Source organism: Leishmania braziliensis, chromosome 24 (genome assembly GCF_000002845.2).
Source record: "Leishmania braziliensis MHOM/BR/75/M2904 complete genome, chromosome 24".
In the NCBI taxonomy this organism is placed as follows: domain Eukaryota; phylum Euglenozoa; class Kinetoplastea; order Trypanosomatida; family Trypanosomatidae; genus Leishmania; species Leishmania braziliensis.
In genome coordinates, this window is record NC_009316.2 from 266,204 (window position 1) to 284,341 (window position 18,138).

At 59.3% G+C, this 18,138-nt stretch overlaps 6 protein-coding genes across 6 annotated transcripts; all 6 read left to right on the forward strand.

Annotated features, from left to right (window-relative positions):
- Positions 1-461: 461 nt before the first annotated feature.
- LBRM_24_0770 (putative DNA repair and recombination protein RAD54) lies at positions 462-3,842 on the forward strand (the record flags this gene model as incomplete). Its single annotated transcript, XM_001565293.1, has 1 exon — positions 462-3,842. One exon carries the CDS (start codon positions 462-464, stop codon positions 3,840-3,842), a length of 3,381 nt encoding a protein of 1,126 aa, XP_001565343.1.
- A 1,098-nt stretch (positions 3,843-4,940) lies between these two features.
- Positions 4,941-6,656, forward strand: LBRM_24_0780 (malic enzyme; the record flags this gene model as incomplete). Its single annotated transcript, XM_001565294.2, has 1 exon — positions 4,941-6,656. One exon carries the CDS (start codon positions 4,941-4,943, stop codon positions 6,654-6,656), a length of 1,716 nt encoding a protein of 571 aa, XP_001565344.2.
- A 2,303-nt stretch (positions 6,657-8,959) lies between these two features.
- On the forward strand, positions 8,960-10,681 carry LBRM_24_0790 (putative malic enzyme; the record flags this gene model as incomplete). Its single annotated transcript, XM_001565295.2, has 1 exon — positions 8,960-10,681. One exon carries the CDS (start codon positions 8,960-8,962, stop codon positions 10,679-10,681), a length of 1,722 nt encoding a protein of 573 aa, XP_001565345.2.
- Positions 10,682-12,052: 1,371 nt separating this feature from the next.
- LBRM_24_0800 (conserved hypothetical protein) lies at positions 12,053-12,970 on the forward strand (the record flags this gene model as incomplete). The annotated part of the gene is made up of 1 exon (XM_001565296.2): positions 12,053-12,970. The coding sequence occupies one exon, from the start codon at positions 12,053-12,055 to the stop codon at positions 12,968-12,970; it is 918 nt and encodes a 305-aa protein (XP_001565346.2).
- Positions 12,971-13,554: 584 nt separating this feature from the next.
- LBRM_24_0810 (conserved hypothetical protein) lies at positions 13,555-15,228 on the forward strand (the record flags this gene model as incomplete). The annotated part of the gene is made up of 1 exon (XM_001565297.2): positions 13,555-15,228. One exon carries the CDS (start codon positions 13,555-13,557, stop codon positions 15,226-15,228), a length of 1,674 nt encoding a protein of 557 aa, XP_001565347.1.
- Positions 15,229-16,031: 803 nt separating this feature from the next.
- Positions 16,032-17,882, forward strand: LBRM_24_0820 (hypothetical protein, unknown function; the record flags this gene model as incomplete). Its single annotated transcript, XM_001565298.1, has 1 exon — positions 16,032-17,882. One exon carries the CDS (start codon positions 16,032-16,034, stop codon positions 17,880-17,882), a length of 1,851 nt encoding a protein of 616 aa, XP_001565348.1.
- Positions 17,883-18,138: the final 256 nt, after the last annotated feature.

Sequence of the window (18,138 nt, forward strand, 5' to 3'; positions counted from 1 at the left end):
ATCCCACCATCCAATCAACCAACCCCCTCCACACTCTCTCGCTGTCGCTTTCCTCCACACTCGTGCGTCTTCGCGTATGTGCTCACATACACAATCCTCTCGGCACGTGATTTTTTCGCACACACACGCACACTCAGCCTGTCCTCTCAGCACCACTATATCATTTTTTCCTCTCTCCCATCCACTTTTTATTTTGCCCTTGTCGCTTCACCGACCATACAGTCTGTAGCCGTGTTAACCTCTCCCTCCTGCTCTAGTCCTCTTTTACTCGCATTGCGCGGGCAGCCCTAGCGCGCACTGCACAATCACCCCTCCTCCGCTCCACAAACACACGAGCCAGCACACTGCGCATAGGGTAGAGAGAGGGATAGAGCTGCCCTCCTCTCCTCCTCTCGCTCTCTACATCTTCTCGCCAGTGTGGGTGTGTGCGCGCGCGTTGGTGAGCCATACCCAACGTGACGATGCGCAAGTCAACAGCAGGCAGCGGCGTTGCCAACGGCACGTTCCGCCCGCCCACAACGAGTGGTGAGGATAAGCCGGCGGCGCGCAAGCCCAGCGTGCATCCACTGCTGCCCGCCACCTCGGCTTCCGCCGTACCGCGCTTCATGACCGGCTGGCGTGCCCTCAGCAGCGGCAGCTGTAAGGCGCCCGGATCAGGGGATTCCAGAAACACCAATGACAGCGCTGCGGATCTGCCTGGTCCAACTGTGGCCCTCGTCACCTCCACTGGCGTACGACGCGAGGTGATGTACCCCACCGTGACCCCGCACAGTGCTGGCAGTACGGCAAACAATGACCTCCTGGCGCACCGACTGGCACGGCGCAGCCAGATAGACTACCACCAGCCGGAGTCCGCCTCCAAGGCGGTGGTCGCGCGGACCCTTCAAGCTGCTGCAGCAGCGCAGGGAAAGACAGGCGATGAGGCCGAGGACTGCGAAGACCAGGGAAGCGGCGCCGCAAAACTGATCAGGGTGGAGGCAGGCGCTGGCGGTGTGAAGTCAGTCCCCAGTGCACCTGAGGCTGCCGATGGTAACGCAGCATCAGCAGCCAAGGGGAGTCATGAGGCCGCTGCGGCGGCTGCGAATGACGACGCTATCCCAACAGACAAGGTTGTGAGCTGCTACCCCGCCAGCCCCTATGGCAAGCTGTACTTCCAGGTCGAGACGGACGGTGCGACGCGGCATGAGTCTGTCGGCATTGTCATCATTGATACGGAGTTGCTGGGTGTCATGATGTACGACCGTGTGGGGCGGCAGTACGGCAACCGGCCCGACCCTGGTTACCCGATCAAGCAGGAGGAAGTCGACAACGCCAAGGCCGGCAGCACCTTGAAGGTGGGCACAAAGCACGTGCTGCTCATAACGGCTCTCACAGAAGAAGCGTTCCGTAGTGGCGAGTTCTTCTTGCGCTCCGAGCACGACCTCCGCGTGAGGGAGGACAAGGCCAAGGCCAAGGCCGACGCCGCGGCCGCCGAGGAGGCGAAGGCGCGGAAGCCCGAGATGAGCTTTGGCATCTCGCTCGGCAACAACAGTGCCTTTGCCTCCATCCTCTTCCGCCGTCGCCCCAAGGATGGAGAAACAGGCTTCGTCGTCCCTGTGGCCGGCCGACCAAAGATGGGTAAGAACGGCATCATCATGAACGAGCTGCGCCCGCTGCACGACCCGGACCGCGAGAAGGCGGTGGTGCTGTTCCGCGCCGACTACAAGCGTGACCTGCATGGCCGTCGACAAGTCTCCGTCGTAGTAGACCCGATAATTGGCGACAAGCTGCGGCCACACCAAATCATCGGTGTGAAGTTCCTCTTCGACTGCATCACGGGTGAGCGCATGCTCGGCTACCACGGCGCCATTCTGGCCGATGAGATGGGCCTGGGGAAAACGATACAGACGGTGGCCACCATCTACACATGCTTGAAGCAAGGCAAGCACGGCCAGCCGACAGCCCGCAAGTGCCTCGTCGTGACACCGTCCTCGCTGGTGAAGAACTGGTGCAATGAGTTTGACAAGTGGTTGGGCGAGGGGGCCGTGAAACATTTTGCCATCTCCGAGTCGACCCCGAAGGGCGACCGCATCATCTCCCGCTTCGACGGCGACGGCGACGTCCTCGTCATCTCGTACGACCAGCTGCGCAAATACATCGACCGTCTCTCGAGACTGCGCTTTGTCGAGCTGGTCGTCTGCGACGAGGGCCACCGCCTCAAGAACGCGGAGGTGAAGACGACCAAGGCAGTGGACATGCTGCCGACGCGCAATCGCATCATCCTCTCCGGCACCCCCATCCAGAACGATCTATCCGAGTTTCACGCCATGGTCAACTTTGTCAACCCCGGTATCCTCGGCAATCGAGACCTCTTCACACGCGTCTTCGAGGAGCCCGTCTCTCTCGGCCGTGATCCGGACTGCCCAGACCATCTCAAGTCGCTTGGCCGCGATCGCGCGCATTACCTCTCGATGCTGACGCAGCGCTTTATCCTCCGTCGCACGCAGTCCATCAATGAGTCGTACCTGCCGCCCAAGGTGGACGTCACAGTCTTTGTGCGGCTGGGAGCAAAGCAGGAGCAGGCCTACCAGAAGCTGGCCGATATTGTCGAGTCTGCGGAGTGCACACCGCTGGTGCTCATTTCCGCCCTGCGGAAGCTTTGTAACCACATGGATCTCTTCCACGACGCGGTCCACCTGTCCCATCAGGTTGGCAATGGCATCGGTGCATCGGCGCAGCAACAGCAGGCTGGGCGCCGCCGCGGCCGCAGCAGCGCAGCAGATGAGCCACAGGGCATCCCCTTCTCTGTGCTGCCCAAGGGGTTCAAGCCGGGTAGCTTGAGTATGGACTACGGCAGTAAGATGCACTTTGTCTCCCTCGTGCTCGATGAGCTTCGAGAAAACGGCGAACACGACAAGCTCGTGATCGTGTCGAACTTCACACAAACGCTCGACATCATTGCGGCGCTGTGCAACTCGAAGAGGATCGCGTACTTCCAGCTTGATGGCAGCACGCCCATCAAGAAACGTCAGCAGCTGGTGGACTACTTCAACGTACCCGACTCACAGGAAGTTGTATTTCTGCTTTCCTCGAAGGCCGGCGGCGTCGGGCTGAACCTGATCGGCGCCAACCGGCTGATTCTCTTCGACCCCGACTGGAATCCCGCAAACGATGCGCAGGCTATGGGCCGCGTCTGGCGCGATGGCCAGAAGAAGCGGGTCTTCATCTACCGCTTGCTCAGCACCGGCACTATCGAGGAAAAAATCTACCAGCGGCAGGTGAGCAAGCAAGGCTTGTCGGCGAACGTGGTAGACATGCAGGAAGACTCAAAACAGCACTTCACACTGGAGGAGCTTAAGTCCCTCTTCAAGTACAAAGTCGACACGCTATGCGACACCCACGATCTGCTCGGTTGCACATCCTGCGAGGCAGCCGAGCCCTTGGCCACGAGCGACCGCGGGAGCCGCAGCAAGCAGGCGGAGGAGCTCAAGATGCAGTTCCGCAAGGTGGGACAGCCGAAGAAAAAGAGCGGTCCACGCATGGACGAGTTAAAGGCGTGGCGCCATATCAGCTCCGTGGCCTCTTTCAACCTTGACAGCGTCACCCGCGCCGTGGCAAGGCACGCGCCGTCACTGCTGTCCTTCCTCTTCGCTGACGAGCGTGACAACACCAAGATGCCCAGACCCGTGGTGTCGACCCGCGTGAAGGTCGACAGACCCGCCTTCGAAGACGACGAGGAGACGATCACGTGCGCCAGCCAGGCCGCCATACAGCAGCAGGAGAGCGAAATGGAGATTGAGGTGATCGACGACGACGATGAGGAAGAGGGCGAGTTTGACTCTTCCGAGGAGGAGAGTGACTAGCTACGCTAACTCTCTCCTTTGTTGAGAGCGGTGACCAAGGCAGACACAGCCAATAAAGGTCTCGCCTACGAGTAAAGAAGTGTGTGTGTGTGTATAATTCAGCAGTTCTTGCAGCGAGTCCCCCATTTCCTTCCTTCCTTCCAGCGCTTCTCCAAATCTCTTCCTCTCCTGCGTTATCAGTCGTGTGCGTCTACTCCCCTCCTTCTGTCCTTCTGCCTCGGGGTGTTCAAGCACTGCACGGCGCGGCGAGATCAACGGGGATCATCCCGTTTTCATGCTCCAAGTAGAATCGAGAACCTGAAAGCAGAGGGGGGGAGGACACGCACCTAAGCACGGTGTCACAGTCCAGTGACCCCCCACTCTGTGTGAAGAACCTAAGCAACACCTACCCCCCCCTCCGCCCATGCCGAATAACTTCTGGGGGTGGCAAGGTCACCTACCTATGACGTGGGAGGAGGGGGGTTAGAGCGGTGTATCGCTCCTGATGTCGGTAGTCAGGCTGTGGATGGCGCTGCGTCGGAGCGGCTGGCGCCAGCGAGCACGTCTGTACCCCCCACGTGGTGGGCAGAGTGTCCGCGGGGCTCGAGCGGGTGTCCCTAGTGCTGCAAAGCAGCAGGCCATCGGGCCTTTAACAGTGCCGAGTGGGGGAATCCCAGTAGAGTAGGACTTGACCTGCTGCTGCTCTATAGCACAGAATGAGCGGAGATGTTGGAGCACTCCGATGGCTTTCTCTTATGCGCCACCCCGCCGCTTTCTCTCTTGACCATTTCTGCCTCTCTCTTCCTCTCTCCGTCGGTCGGCCGCTTCCTCACTGACTCGCAGAGTTGCCTCTTGTCCCCCCCTCCCCCCTCCCTCCCCCTCCTCGCTTTTGCTTGCTAAGAAGTTTTCTTCGCCATATTCATCGAAGCAACACAAACGTTTGTTTTTGGTGTTCTGGATTTGTCAGGTATTACGCCCAGTGCGCTACACACGCCCCCCCCCCACCCCCCTCACCCCCCCCCCACCGGCACTCACCCACCTCGTCGTGCTCGACCGCTTCGCTTTATTTCGTTTCCAGCACGATTTCGCTCAAGACGTCAGTACGAGCAGCAAGCGAGAATGTCCCTCCAAAAGAATCAGCAGACCAGCATGACGCTGCTTGGGTATTCGCAAGGTGCGAACGTCCTGACGAACCGCTACCTGAACCGCGGGACCGCCTTCACAACAGAGCAGCGTAAGCAACTCGGTATCCTTGGTGCCCTGCCGCCCACTGTCGAGACCCTTGAGGAGCAAGTGGAGCGTGCCTGGACGCAGCTGTGCCGCTACGAGAAGCCCATCAACCGCTACCATCACATGGTCAACATCCATGCGACGAACACGACGCTCTACTATGCCCTCGTGCTCGCCCACATCGAGGCGCTGCTCCCCATCATCTACACTCCGACCATCGGTGAGGCTTGCCTGAACTTCAGCAACCATTGGGTACGTGAGCGCGGCATGTATCTCAGCAAGCACCTCAAGGGCCACTTCGCTGAGGTGATGAAAGAATCGCTGTATGACAACGTCGATGTCATCGTCATCACCGACGGCTCCCGCATTCTCGGCCTGGGCGACCTCGGCGCCAACGGTATCGGCATCAGCATCGGCAAGTGCTCCCTGTACGTTGCCGGCGCTGGCATGCACCCGACCCGCGTGTTGCCGGTCGTCCTGGATGTCGGCACTAACACGCAACACTACCTGAGCGACCGCGAGTACCTCGGCACCCGCGAGAAGCGCCTCGATGATGACCAGTTCAACAGCCTGCTGGACGAGTTCATGGAAGCCGTGAAGTCCACCTGGCCCTCTGCCGTGGTGCAGTTTGAAGACTTCAGCAACAACCACTGCTTCGACATGCTGGAGCGATACCAGCGGAAGTACCGCTGCTTCAACGACGACATCCAGGGCACCGGCGCCGTCATCGCCGCTGGCTTCCTGAACGCCGTCAAGAAGTCGGGCCTCGGCCCGCTGGAGCAGCGCATCGTCGTCTTCGGCGCCGGGGCTGCCGCGGTCGGCGTGGCCAAGAACATCGCCCAGCTGGCCTCTCGTTTGTACAACGTGGACATCGCTGAGGTGCTGAAGACCTTCTACCTGGTCGACACGAAGGGCTTGGTGTGTGACACTCGCGGCGACAAGCTGGCAGAGCACAAGCTACTGTTCTCACGCAAGGACGTCTCTGCCGAGTCCAGCCAAAATCTGAAGTTGCTCGAGGATGTCGTGAAGTTCGTGAAGCCGACAGCCTTGCTTGGTCTGGGCGGTGTTGGTCCTGTGTTTACGGAGGAGATAGTGAAGAGTGTCGCCGCCAACGCAGCCCGCCCGATTATCTTCCCTCTGTCGAATCCTACAAGCAAGTCGGAGGTGATGCCGGAGGATGCGTACCGCTGGACCAACGGAGCAGCCATCATCGCCTCTGGCAGCCCCTTTCCGGCTTCCACCATCAACGGCAAGACCATCAAGCCGTCGCAGGGCAACAACCTGTACGTCTTCCCTGGCGTCGGCCTCGGCTGCGCGCTGGTCCAGCCGTCCTATATCCCGGATGACCTCCTGGTGGCCGCCTCAGCATGCCTGAACCTCCTCACGACGCCGGAGCAGATGGAGGCAGAGCAGCTGTACCCCCCACTGGATGACATTCACAACATCTCTGCCCACATTGCCACTGAGGTGATCATGGAGGCGCAGCGCCTCGGCATCGACGGAAACAAAAACCTGCCGCGCGAGAAGGAGGCTATTCTGGCGGTTGTGAAGGCGTCTCAGTGGGTGCCGCACTACCCGGCTGAACTGCAAGTTTGCCTTCGGTGAAGAACGGCGGCTGGGCGAGTACGCCGTGAGCCACTAGCGCTCAGGGAAGGCGGTGGCGTAGTTTTCCTGCGTTCTCTGTCACTGGGTAGTTGTATTTGTGCGCGTGCATGTACATCAAACCCTCAGCAGACTGAGGCTCTCGTCCTCTCTCCCCGCCCCTCACACGACCTCACCTCCCCATCAGCACTATCCATCAGGTGTGAGTCCCTCCAGCGCCTTTTTCCTTTGCGTGCCTCTATGCTGGCGCTGCCGTTTCCGCAGATAATGGGGTACACCTGCAGTTTATCCTCTCGTTACCTTTTCGTGCCTCTATCGTTCTCTTCGATGTTAGTTAGATTTTGTATTTCTTCGCTTACGACAGCGACGCACGGACGCATGTGCCTTCCTCCGACCACGGGGGGAGGACACGCACCTAAGCACGGTGTCACAGTCCAGTGACCCCCCACTCTGTGTGAAGAACCTAAGCAACACCTACCCCCCTCCGCCCATGCCGAATAACTTCTGGGGGTGGCAAGGTCACCTACCTATGACGTGGGAGGAGGGGGGTTAGAGCGGTGTATCGCTCCTGATGTCGGTAGTCAGGCTGTGGATGGCGCTGCGTCGGAGCGGCTGGCGCCAGCGAGCACGTCTGTACCCCCCACGTGGTGGGCAGAGTGTCCGCGGGGCTCGAGCGGGTGTCCCTAGTGCTGCAAAGCAGCAGGCCATCGGGCCTTTAACAGTGCCGAGTGGGGGAATCCCAGTAGAGTAGGACTTGACCTGCTGCTGCTCAATGGCACAGAATGGACACGTTGCGAGGCTCTTCTGGGGTACTCTTGTCGAGTGCATGAGCAGGGAAAAGAAAGAGTGAACAGCAGCAGCAGCAGAAATAAACGTGAGTGCCTCCGCAACACTCTCAGCGTAATCGCCGCTCCTTCGCAGCTGCAGCAGCGAGCCGACTTCTCGTTTGTTTGTTATTTTTTACTAATGTGTGGCGCAGCGCATAAGCGCCCACACGTACGTACAACGACAGTGGAGGGGCGACCAACAGGAGGGTACATCAGCCGCATCCGTTTGCTCCTCTCTCCCTCCCCCTCCCCCACCAACAGAGGACACGCGCGCGGTAGGCTGAGAGACGGCCAACAACGCAATTAAACGCAATATCACAGAGGACGCAGCGAGACGGAAAAAGAGGGGGAGAAAAACGAGATGTGCGCTGCGGCTGGGCCATCAGCGGGCGAAAAACAGCCCACACCGGCTGAGGTGAAACAGACAAGTGAAGAAAGTGATGCCTCAGCAGGGGGCGCCTCCGCCACGCATTCCTCACGCACTTCTACGCTTTTCACCCTCCCGTCTGTCGCTGTCACCGACCCGCCGTCACGTGGTCGATGCGCCATCCGTGTCCCTTCACATAACCCTATGTGCGAGAGAGAGAGAAAAAAAAACATGCAACTTGGCGAATAACGCAGTGACGGAGAACAAATCCGTTTGGTGCTAAACAGCGAAAGAAAGAGGGTCGAAGAAGGGAGAAAAGGAGGGAACACCGAATCTACTCTGCCGCTTCTGCGTGCGCCATCGAAGATCCGGCCTTTGCGTCTTGCCCCTCCCCCACACCATCACCATCACCACCACCCTCTCTCTCTCTCGTGGCTGAGGTACAGTGAATGGGTGTGAGCTTAGCGAATTAGGCGTGGGTGGACCCCCCCCCCCTCACCTCCTCATGGCAGCGAAGTTGTGACAAGTTTATAGGCCTTCCTCTTCACCTCCTCTGTCGCCTTGCCTTCCTTACCCTCCCTCCCTTCACACACGGATACGTGCACACCGACACGCACGCACAGCCACCCCCTCACGCCATTCGGATATCAGTCAAATCCCTTAAGTCTACCGCATTGTCTCTGTCTTTTTCTTTCGTAACTATCGTCTCTCTCTCTCGCTGGCTCGCTGGCTCGTGTGCGTGCGTTGGCGACTGTCTTCTGCCCTCCGCCTCGTCCCTCTCGGACAGACTTGGGACAGTCCGTGGCGTGATCAGAGGCACACAGAGAGAGAGGGACACGCACACCCACGAACCAGGTACGCAGTGCCTGCATATTCAGCTCTTTTGGGGGAGTTCTGCCCAGCCCCCTCCTCCCTAAACACACACACACACACTTCGCTTCGTTGGGCTCCTGCTTACATTTACTTCTCTTTCACCCACAAGGACGACCAGTAAGACCGCTGTAGCCCTCACGTCTTCCTCGCCGACTTGGCTACACCCCTTCTCTTGTCGTGCCCCTTCGCTTGCGCCCTCTTCATGGGGTTTGCCCCTTTGCCCAATCACCGTCTTCAGCATGTTTGCAAAGTCGATGTTTCACCTGACGGGGGCGTCGAAACGCTCAGTGCGCGGTGTAGATTACCTTCGCAACCGCTTCACCAATAAGGGCACAGCCTTTACTGCTGCAGAGCGGAGTCACATGAACGTGGAGGGGTTGCTGCCGCCGTCTGTCGAGACCCTTGACGACCAGGTGGAGCGGTACTGGGATCAGCTGAACCGCTTCAACGAGCCAATCAACCGCTACCAGCTGCTCCGCAATGTGCAGAACACAAACGTCACCCTCTACTACGCCATCCTGACGCGGTACCTGAAGCAGACACTCCCGATTGTGTACACACCGACCGTCGGCGAGGCTTGCCAGCACTACGGGGACCTCTATCAGAAGGACCACGGACTGTACCTCGACGTCGCCAACAAAGGCAAGGTGAGGAAGATGATTCAGAACCTTCGAAAGACGAACATCGATGTCATCGTCATCACCGACGGCTCCCGCATTCTCGGCCTGGGCGACCTCGGCGCCAACGGTATCGGCATCAGCATCGGCAAGTGCTCCCTGTACGTTGCTGCCGGTGGCGTAAAGCCGAGCCGCGTGCTGCCGGTCGTCATGGACGTCGGCACTAACAACATCAATCTCCGAAACAACCCGCTTTACCTCGGTTTGCGCAAGCCGCGCTGTAGCGACGCCGACTTTTATGCTCTGCTGGACGAGTTCATGGAAGCCGTGAAGTCCACCTGGCCCTCTGCCGTGGTGCAGTTTGAAGACTTCAGCAACAACCACTGCTTCGACATGCTGGAGCGATACCAGCGGAAGTACCGCTGCTTCAACGACGACATCCAGGGCACCGGCGCCGTCATCGCTGCTGGCTTCCACACGGCGGTGAAGCTAAGCACGATCCCCATTGATCAGCAGCGCATCGTCTTCTTCGGTGCGGGCTCCGCTGCGACCGGTGTGGCGGAGAGCATCGCCGATCTCGCCACGGTGATAGGGGCGAAGAGGGAGGACACTAAGAAAAGCGCCTTCTTCGTCGACTCGATGGGCATGGTGGCCACCAACCGTGGCGACAAGCTGGCCAAGCACAAGCTGGAATGGGCCCGCACCGACATCCCCGATGCAGACATCGCAGGACTCAGGACCCTCGACGACGTTGTGCGCTACGTGCGCCCGACAGCGCTCATCGGCCTCGGCGCCACCGGCAACGTCTTTTCGCGCGAAATGGTGGAGTTTATGCACTCGTACTGCCCACACCCGATCATCTTCCCGCTGTCAAATCCATCCAGCAAAGCCGAAATTGTGCCGGCGAACGCATACAAGTGGACGAACGGTAACGCCATCGTTGCCTCGGGCAGCCCCTTCCCTGAAACGGTCGTCAACGGCCGCACGCTGAAGCCATCCCAAGGCAACAATCTGTACATCTTCCCTGGCGTCGGCCTCGGCTGCTGTATTGCTCAGCCTCCGTACATCCCGCAGGAGGTGCTGGTGGCAGCAGCAGCCTGCCTAAGCACGCTGGTCACGCCGGACGACCTCGCCAAAGGGCAGCTGTACCCGCCTATCGAAGATGTGCGGCGCGTATCGCGTGAGGTGGCCGTGGCGTGTATTCAGAAGCTGCAGGCGATGGGGATGGCCAAGGAGGGCCTGCCAGACAACCGCCCAGACCTGATGAAAGTGGTAAAGCAGGCGTTCTGGGAGCCGCACTACATGCCTGAGAGCTACTACCTGGAGAAGGAGCTCACTTGCTAAGACAACTTTAACGAAGAAAAGGCGAGAGAAGAACAGTCTCGATTGTGCAAAGCGCACTTTTTGCCTTCTCTCTTTTCCCGAACCCTTCCCAGCTCACATGTCTCCCTCCGCGTGGTGGTGGTGGGGTGCATCGGCGTACGAGCGCAAGTCTCGCCACCAGCTCGTAACTTTACTTTCGCTCTTGCTTGTTTTCTTTGTTCTCTTTTGTATTCCTTCCCTGGCACACGCACACACACACACAGTGCGCTTTGCTCGTGTGCGTGTGTGTAGAGGTGTATGTATGTTTGTGTGTGTGTTAACCTTCTGTTTTCTCCCTCCCCCTTTCCTTTTCAGCACACGCGGCGTCCCTCTTCCTCTCCCCTATCCCTTTCCCTGCGTCTCCTTGGGCTGCGTTGGTGTAGACGCTTGCTTCCCACATGCACACACACACACACACACGCACAAAGCGCACTGTGTGTGTGTGCATGTGTGGGGAGAAGTGGCGTTTTAGGAGGCGGCATCGAATGAAACGCTAAGCGATGAGCCGAACTGGCGGTGGATTAGGAGTCTTCCTATAGTCGCAGTGGTGATGTTTAGTGACGAGCCCGAAGCCTCGAGGTGATCACTGCGCAGTGCCGCATCCTTCGCGGTATTTAGTGAATGTGCGGTGTAGACGTGTAAGGACAGCATCATTAGGGCCTTCTGAGGTCGAGTGGAGGCGCTGCTTGAGAGGGGAAGGGAAACGCTGAAGCACAGAACATATCCTTACGTATAGCGCACGAGGATACACTTAAACACACACACAGTGCGGCACAGGCACGTGTGACTAGGAAAAGAGCAGCACTATGCTAGGCACGTGACGAGCGCTTCTCCTCGAGAGGTTTTAGCGCATTCTCTTTTGGTGCCTGTGCGAGATCTTTACTCTCGCCACTCGCATGACTGCCCTCGATATGCTCCTCTCTGCTACTTTGTCATGTACATGCGCACCGCTTTACACACACACACACACACATCAATCAGCGCAATTGAATCACACATACCTACACACTCAGAGAAGAGAAGCACAAGGTCACAGCGGACACACGCGTACACGCATCTGTGTATACGCGTTCCACCTTTCCCAGTCGCTGTGCCGTCACACCATCCTCCTATATGCGCTTTTTTGGTAGAGTCGTCACTGTACACCTAAGCTTAGCTACCGCCATCGTGGTGCTTTGTTTCTCTCTGACGCTTCCGCCATTCAGCGGGGCCCCAAAGCGATTCCAGTGGTTGTGAAGGACGTGTCACCTCTCCCTCCCGTAGCGTGCTGGCCTTGGGAGTACCTACGGCACAGCTCTCCACAGCAGCCTCATCGATTGCGGCAGTGGCAGAGACATAAACCGGGTGTGGTCAATGAGCCAAAATTGCAGGTCCGCTTACGACGTGCTAGCCCGCATGTCAGACGAGGAGGATGACGACGTGCCAGAGGACCTAGAGCTGACATTCGTGCCTGCCTCCAAGCGATCTGGGCTGGCGACGTCACGTGTCGTCGGCCACCACGCTAGCAGTTCGACACCTTGCACGCTGACCTCCTCGACGGGTAGCAGCGCCACGGTCAGAGACCTTAAGCCACGCTCAGAGACGGTCTACGAGCAGGAACGGAATGCCAGGGTTCGTCAGCTTCTCGCCGAGCGTCAGGGCACAACGCAAGACGTCGCCTTTTCGCTGGATATGTTTGAAGCACCGCTACAGGGCCCATACACTTGGGCTAACTTTCCGGGGATGACAAGCCCTTCCGCCTCACCGTCTCCGTCTGCGCTGTACAGCCGGGAAGGTCAGCCGCCGGGCCTCTCGCAGTACCGCGGCCGTAGCGGCGCAGAGGGCAGTGGGAAAGTAGGATCTGGTGGTGGAGGCGGCCCCCGCAGGTACCGGATGCCGAATCCGAACATGTCGGAGGAGGAGCAGACGCGCTACATTCGGCACCGCCGCAACATGGCTGTCATCCGCAACGCACTGCGCGAAGTTGATCCCGACACGCTCGAGTATATGCAGGTGACCCAGGCACCAGATCCGCTACCCCTCAGCAGAGACCGTGACGGCTTCCCAAGACCCCACTCTATCGCCAACCGTGGCCGCGGTAGCTTCGACATTGGCAGTGCTCGTAGCACGTCGTCGTACCGCGGCGGGGGCGGCGGTTGTGGAATGCGCGGCCGCGGTGGGAGCAGCTTCTCACCTTATTCTGCCGGCCGTGGTGCAGGCAGCCCTCGGGGCAACGGAATCGGCCGCGGTGGTGGTGGCGGCGGCAGCTCAGCACCCTTCAGTCCCTATTAGTGAGAACAGGACAGTAAATTCAGCACGTACCTTTGACATCTATGTGTGGGCGTGCGTGCTGATACACACATATGGCACTCCTCCTCTCTTCTCTTCCAGTCTTATCCTCTTCTTCTTCCTCATGAGTTGACGGTTACGTTTAAGGAAGGAGGGGAATGCGAAAAACTACTCACTCTGTGCAGCGCTGCATGTACTCATGTGGATGTCAGTCTGTTTATGCCTGTGGACACACGGGCACGGACACCAACACGTGCTGACATTCCTACACCAACTGAAGGACAAAGCCAAGTGGAGAGTGGACATACCGGCAACGTTTCACTGGTGCTGGTGTTCCCAATGAAGTCCTCTTTGACCTCCAGCGGGGCTACAGTGGGCCCCCGCCTCGCCCCTCCCCCTCTTCCCGCGCATCTGCGCTTACAACACGCACGCATGCACGGTGCACTTGAGCTGCCATCTCTCTCTCTCTCCTTTTCTCTTATCCTTCGTACTTCCTCTCCTCAAACAGACTTCCAGGGTGCCCCTTGATAGTTGAAAGAGCAAAAAGCAAGAGAACGTGTGGTCGCGCGCGCGCGCGCACATCCGCCATGAACTCGAGTGGTGATGCTCCGCCGCACAAGCGCCTCGCTTCAGAGCAGTTCAAGCGTGACAACGACACTCATGTCGGTGCTCGAGAACACACCCACGGCGCTTCAGCGCTAAGCGCACGTGCACGCTTTCTGCGAGAGCTAGAGCAGTACGCGAGTGATGATGACGACTATGGTGGCAACATGGGCACCACTGTCGCTTCTGCAGGGCCGGTACGGCGGATGGGCCACGCCAACGGAGCCCCGCAGAGCAGCTCTGCATGTCCACGGGCACCAGCCACGCACGCAGCTACACCGTCTGTCGGCCTACCAAGCAGAGCAGACTTCTTCTTCGGTGAAGAAGGTGACGTGCACGATGAAGCGGACGAGGACGCCGTCGGTGATGATGCGGTGGGGAACACGGCACCTGCTGCCTCGTCAACGAGCTTCTTCACCGGTGCCTCCACCAACGCCAGCGACACAAACGGTGGCAGCGCGGCACCGTCTCGTGTTGGAATGCAGCTGCTGCATCGCATGCACGCGCTCAACACATCGAGTGACCACCGCCGCAGCGCCCGTGATGCAGCCGCCAACCCCGCCGCAACCGGTGAAAAGGGGGTACACCACATTCCATTCACACAGACGTCATCTGGTGACTTCACGGTTGTTCACACGTATGTGCCACTGAGCACGGGCGGCTTCCTGAGCACGGCCAACGCGGCGCATGACACGATGGAGGGACATCAGGTGCGCATCGGTGATATTCTCTCTCTGCGGAAGCCCCTCAGCGGCGCCGACCCATCACCGAGCCACGCAGTGACGAGTACAACTACATCTTCCCCTCCAACTTCAACTGCACCCTCCACCCTCACCACCGACTCGGCAGTGGCGGCGGTCGCGCAGAAGGTGATGAGTCACTTCAGGAGCGCCGCCAGCCTCACCCCCGAGGAGCGGAAGTACGGGCGGCAGCTCACCGCGGACATGACGCATTCCCTCTTTGAGGTGACACGGGTGGACCAGCAGGGGCGCAGCATCGAGGCGCTCTTCCTGGACGGTACACGCGCGAAAGTGTCCTTCTTCGAGGTGCGGCCGGCAGGGTACGTTGAGCAAAGGATGTACGCGGTGTGGAAGGCCGACCCAGCAAGTCGCCCCGTGACCATCATCCACAGCAACGCATCGACACCAACCACGCCGTCGGCTCCAAACGGAGCCGTGGTGCCGTCCTCTTCGCCATCGCCTGCGCTTCAGCCGCCACCCTCAGTGACCGCCGCGGCGTGGTGGGTAATCCCGCATCTTCTCGTGCGGCTCACGGCGGAGGCAGCCGGTGACTGGTGCGGCAAAAAGTGCGTCGTCAAGTCCGTGCAACGAAGCGAAAATCGTATCCGGCTGACGGAATGGGTGGAGGGGAGCAGCAGCGGTGAGAGTGGCAGCAGGAGCGTCCACAACTCCGGTAAGTTAACGGCTGCTGCAGCCGAGATGCGAGAGCTGATAGGGGTGGACGGACTTGAGACAGTGGTCCCTAAGAAGGGTGGCCGTGCCATGGTGGTACTGGGGAACAGGCGAGGCGAGATGTGCACTATCCGAAACCGCGTTCGTGGCGCCGATGGTGAATTGATGGCTGTCGAGGTAGAGATTAGCCGGACAAAGGAGGTGATGACGCTGCAGGCGGACGAGCTGTGTGCCCTGGCGCGATGAGCCTCTCACCGTTTCTCCCTCTCCTCTTTCTATCACCGATGCCCGTGGCTGCTGCTGCCCTGGACGTCTCCTTTGCTCCTCTCGCCCCCACTTGTTTCGCCCATCACTTATTTGCTTGTAGTCCTGACTCTGAAACCGACTCCCTCGTTCAGCAGAGGGAAGAGAAGAGGCGCACAGAGCGCGTTTGCTGGAGACCATGACTGCGCTCTCACCACCACTCCCCAACCCCTCGCCTCGTGGCAAGGCGCGCGCGTACAAGCATGCCTGCACATTCCCTCTGTCAGCCAAACAATGATGCACGCATCTCTGCATGCAGGCACGCTAACAAACAGTGCGGCGCGAGCACCAACACAGACAGGCAAACAGGTGCGCCCTAATCCCCACACTCGTTTCTCAAGGGCAGCCACCACTTCTTCACACTTCTTAGGCCCTCCTATATGACAACGGCAGCCCCATTCCCCCTCCCCCTCTTCCTTCGGTTTGGCTGCAAGTGTGCTCAATCCTGCTCCATATCACTTTCACTGCGGATGTGACCTCAACAGACAAGTTGCTGATGCCCTACACTCATCTCCATTCCTCCCTCTCTTCTCTCTCTCTCTGGACCTCCTCTGAGGAATACGCTGTACACGGTGGCACCCACACACATGCAGCAGGACGCAATGGCATCGCCGTGACACGCAGGCCCCCCATAGGCGCTCCGTCCCCCTCCCCCTCTTCCTCCTCCTCCCATCGTCCATGCGCGTTTACAACGCCTCTATGAGACACCCACTCGCGCAAAGAAGCACAGCATTCGTCTCTCGTCGATGGCGGTCGCATCATCCTCGCTGCCATCGACTTGCATCATCGATGCAACCATGCACTTTGAAGGCCGTCGTGGCCGTCGAACATTTCCCGAGAAGAACGCCTCGCAGATTCAGTTTGGGGGCGCTGCCGCCAACAGTCATCTAGAAGAGCAAGAGGGAGTGGTGCGGCGACAGGCCCAAACACCTGCACCGGTCTCATGGCAGCACCAGCAGGAGCGGCCAACGCGACGACCGCGCGGCCCGGGGACGACGTTTGCCGCGCACATAGAGGCGAATGGTTTTCCAGCTGCTGCCTCGCGGCGCAGCGCCCGCGTCGATGTCGCGCCCGAGTGTTTGTACCAGTATGACACCAGCAAGCTGCACACGCATAAGAGACTGACTCAGATGCCGAACCGCGTAAAGCAGTGCAACCGCACCCTGCAGCTGTTTCTGCAGCCGCAGGAGCAGGTTGCGCGGTCTGCAGCGGCTGCTGCGATGCTTGGTGAGTCACAGGATGGGCTGCTGCTCTCTTCTCTCTATCCATCTCTGCAGGGACAAGCGCACAGGAGAGACCCACGAATGATTGTCGACGCGGCCAGGACCTCATCCAGGTCAGTTACTGACTCTGCGCCGCATGATAGCGCCACGATGGCTGCCTGTCGTCCTTGCCTTCCCTGGGCGTCTACCGAGGACCTCGACCACTCGCCTCTGTCCAGGGAGGCTGAGTCAGCCGATCAACAGTGGCTGCTAGAGTACCTCGATCAGCGTGAGTTCGATAGGCTGCGTGAGGCATGCCACCCAGTGGAAAGACATGTGGACGCAGTCGTCGATGAGGACGCACGAGCTCAGTACGGTCAAGTTGCCGTCCCCACGCTGCCGTCTGGTGTGACACCGCTGTCTTTCCGCCAAGTCGACAGCGCCAACATCGCTGCAATCGCTCCTCCACAGCGGCGTCGAGCAAAACGTCGCAGCGGCGGACGTGATGACGGCGACGGCGCCATGTATGCACATCCACTGAAAAGCCGTGACCGGCAACCGTGGGAGCGCGAGTATGCGCTCGAAGCGCACACAACTCCCCCTCGCACCCGATCATCCCACCGTGCATCGGTGCAGAATGTGGGCGCAGATGAGAACAGGGAAGGCAATCACGATCGCAACAGCCGAGTGGATAACACATCCACAAACACTTCTGGCGAAGGCATGTACACGCCTAACGGGCACTGTACCTCCAGTTCACATCCTCGACAAATCATGGGCCCCTACACCAACGTCTTTGACAGAGCTGAGGTTCACCAAGAACCACCTAAGCGCGCCACTTGTATCGTCCCGCGAACTGGGGGAGTGGCTGATGCCACTCCCCCAGTTCCCCGCACCTCCGCCTGGTTTGTGCCCCTGCGTAGGGACCGTATTGTGTCGTCCACGTATCGCAGTAGATGCAGCGACCACGTTCGCGCATCGTATTCATTTCGGGCAGAGAAGGAGCGACAAGCTGACCAATGTCAGACCCACGCCTCAGTAACATCACCAGCGCTGCGCCGTAGCCCGTCCTTCATCACAGTGCCTCCCACAGTGCGATGGTCACCGCCACCGCCACAGCGCAGTCTGTCCACCACGGCGGAGGCAAGGCCAGCAACAGCCTCCTCTTCCACCTCTGCTCGAACACGAGCGATGGTTACACTTCACGACGTCTGCACATATCAGCAGTCGCGGGCACCCTCTTTGCAGCAACAGCAGCACTGGAGGCCGACAGGCAGCGCCTCCCCGTCTCCACTCGTCTCCACCTCCTCTGCATGCGCACAAGGACGAGACAACACAGCGCCGACGCTGCGAGACGTGTATCGTGCGTTAAGAACCTCCGCAGCGGTGATGTGAGCAAGAGATGGTGCGAAACTGGCGGTGGCGGCGTCTAGTATCGACCACTCGCAGCTGAGGCAGACGCCGTCAGGGAACGCTTCTATTGGCAGTGGTACAGCGCCAGCTACACACGCGCACATGCTGTGGTGGTTTGTTTCTGCATATAGTTGCTTTTAATTTTCGCTTCACACACACACATAGACGCACACACACACACACAGATATATATCTGCACCTCTCTGTGAGACCTTAGGTGTGCGTGTGTGCGTCTATG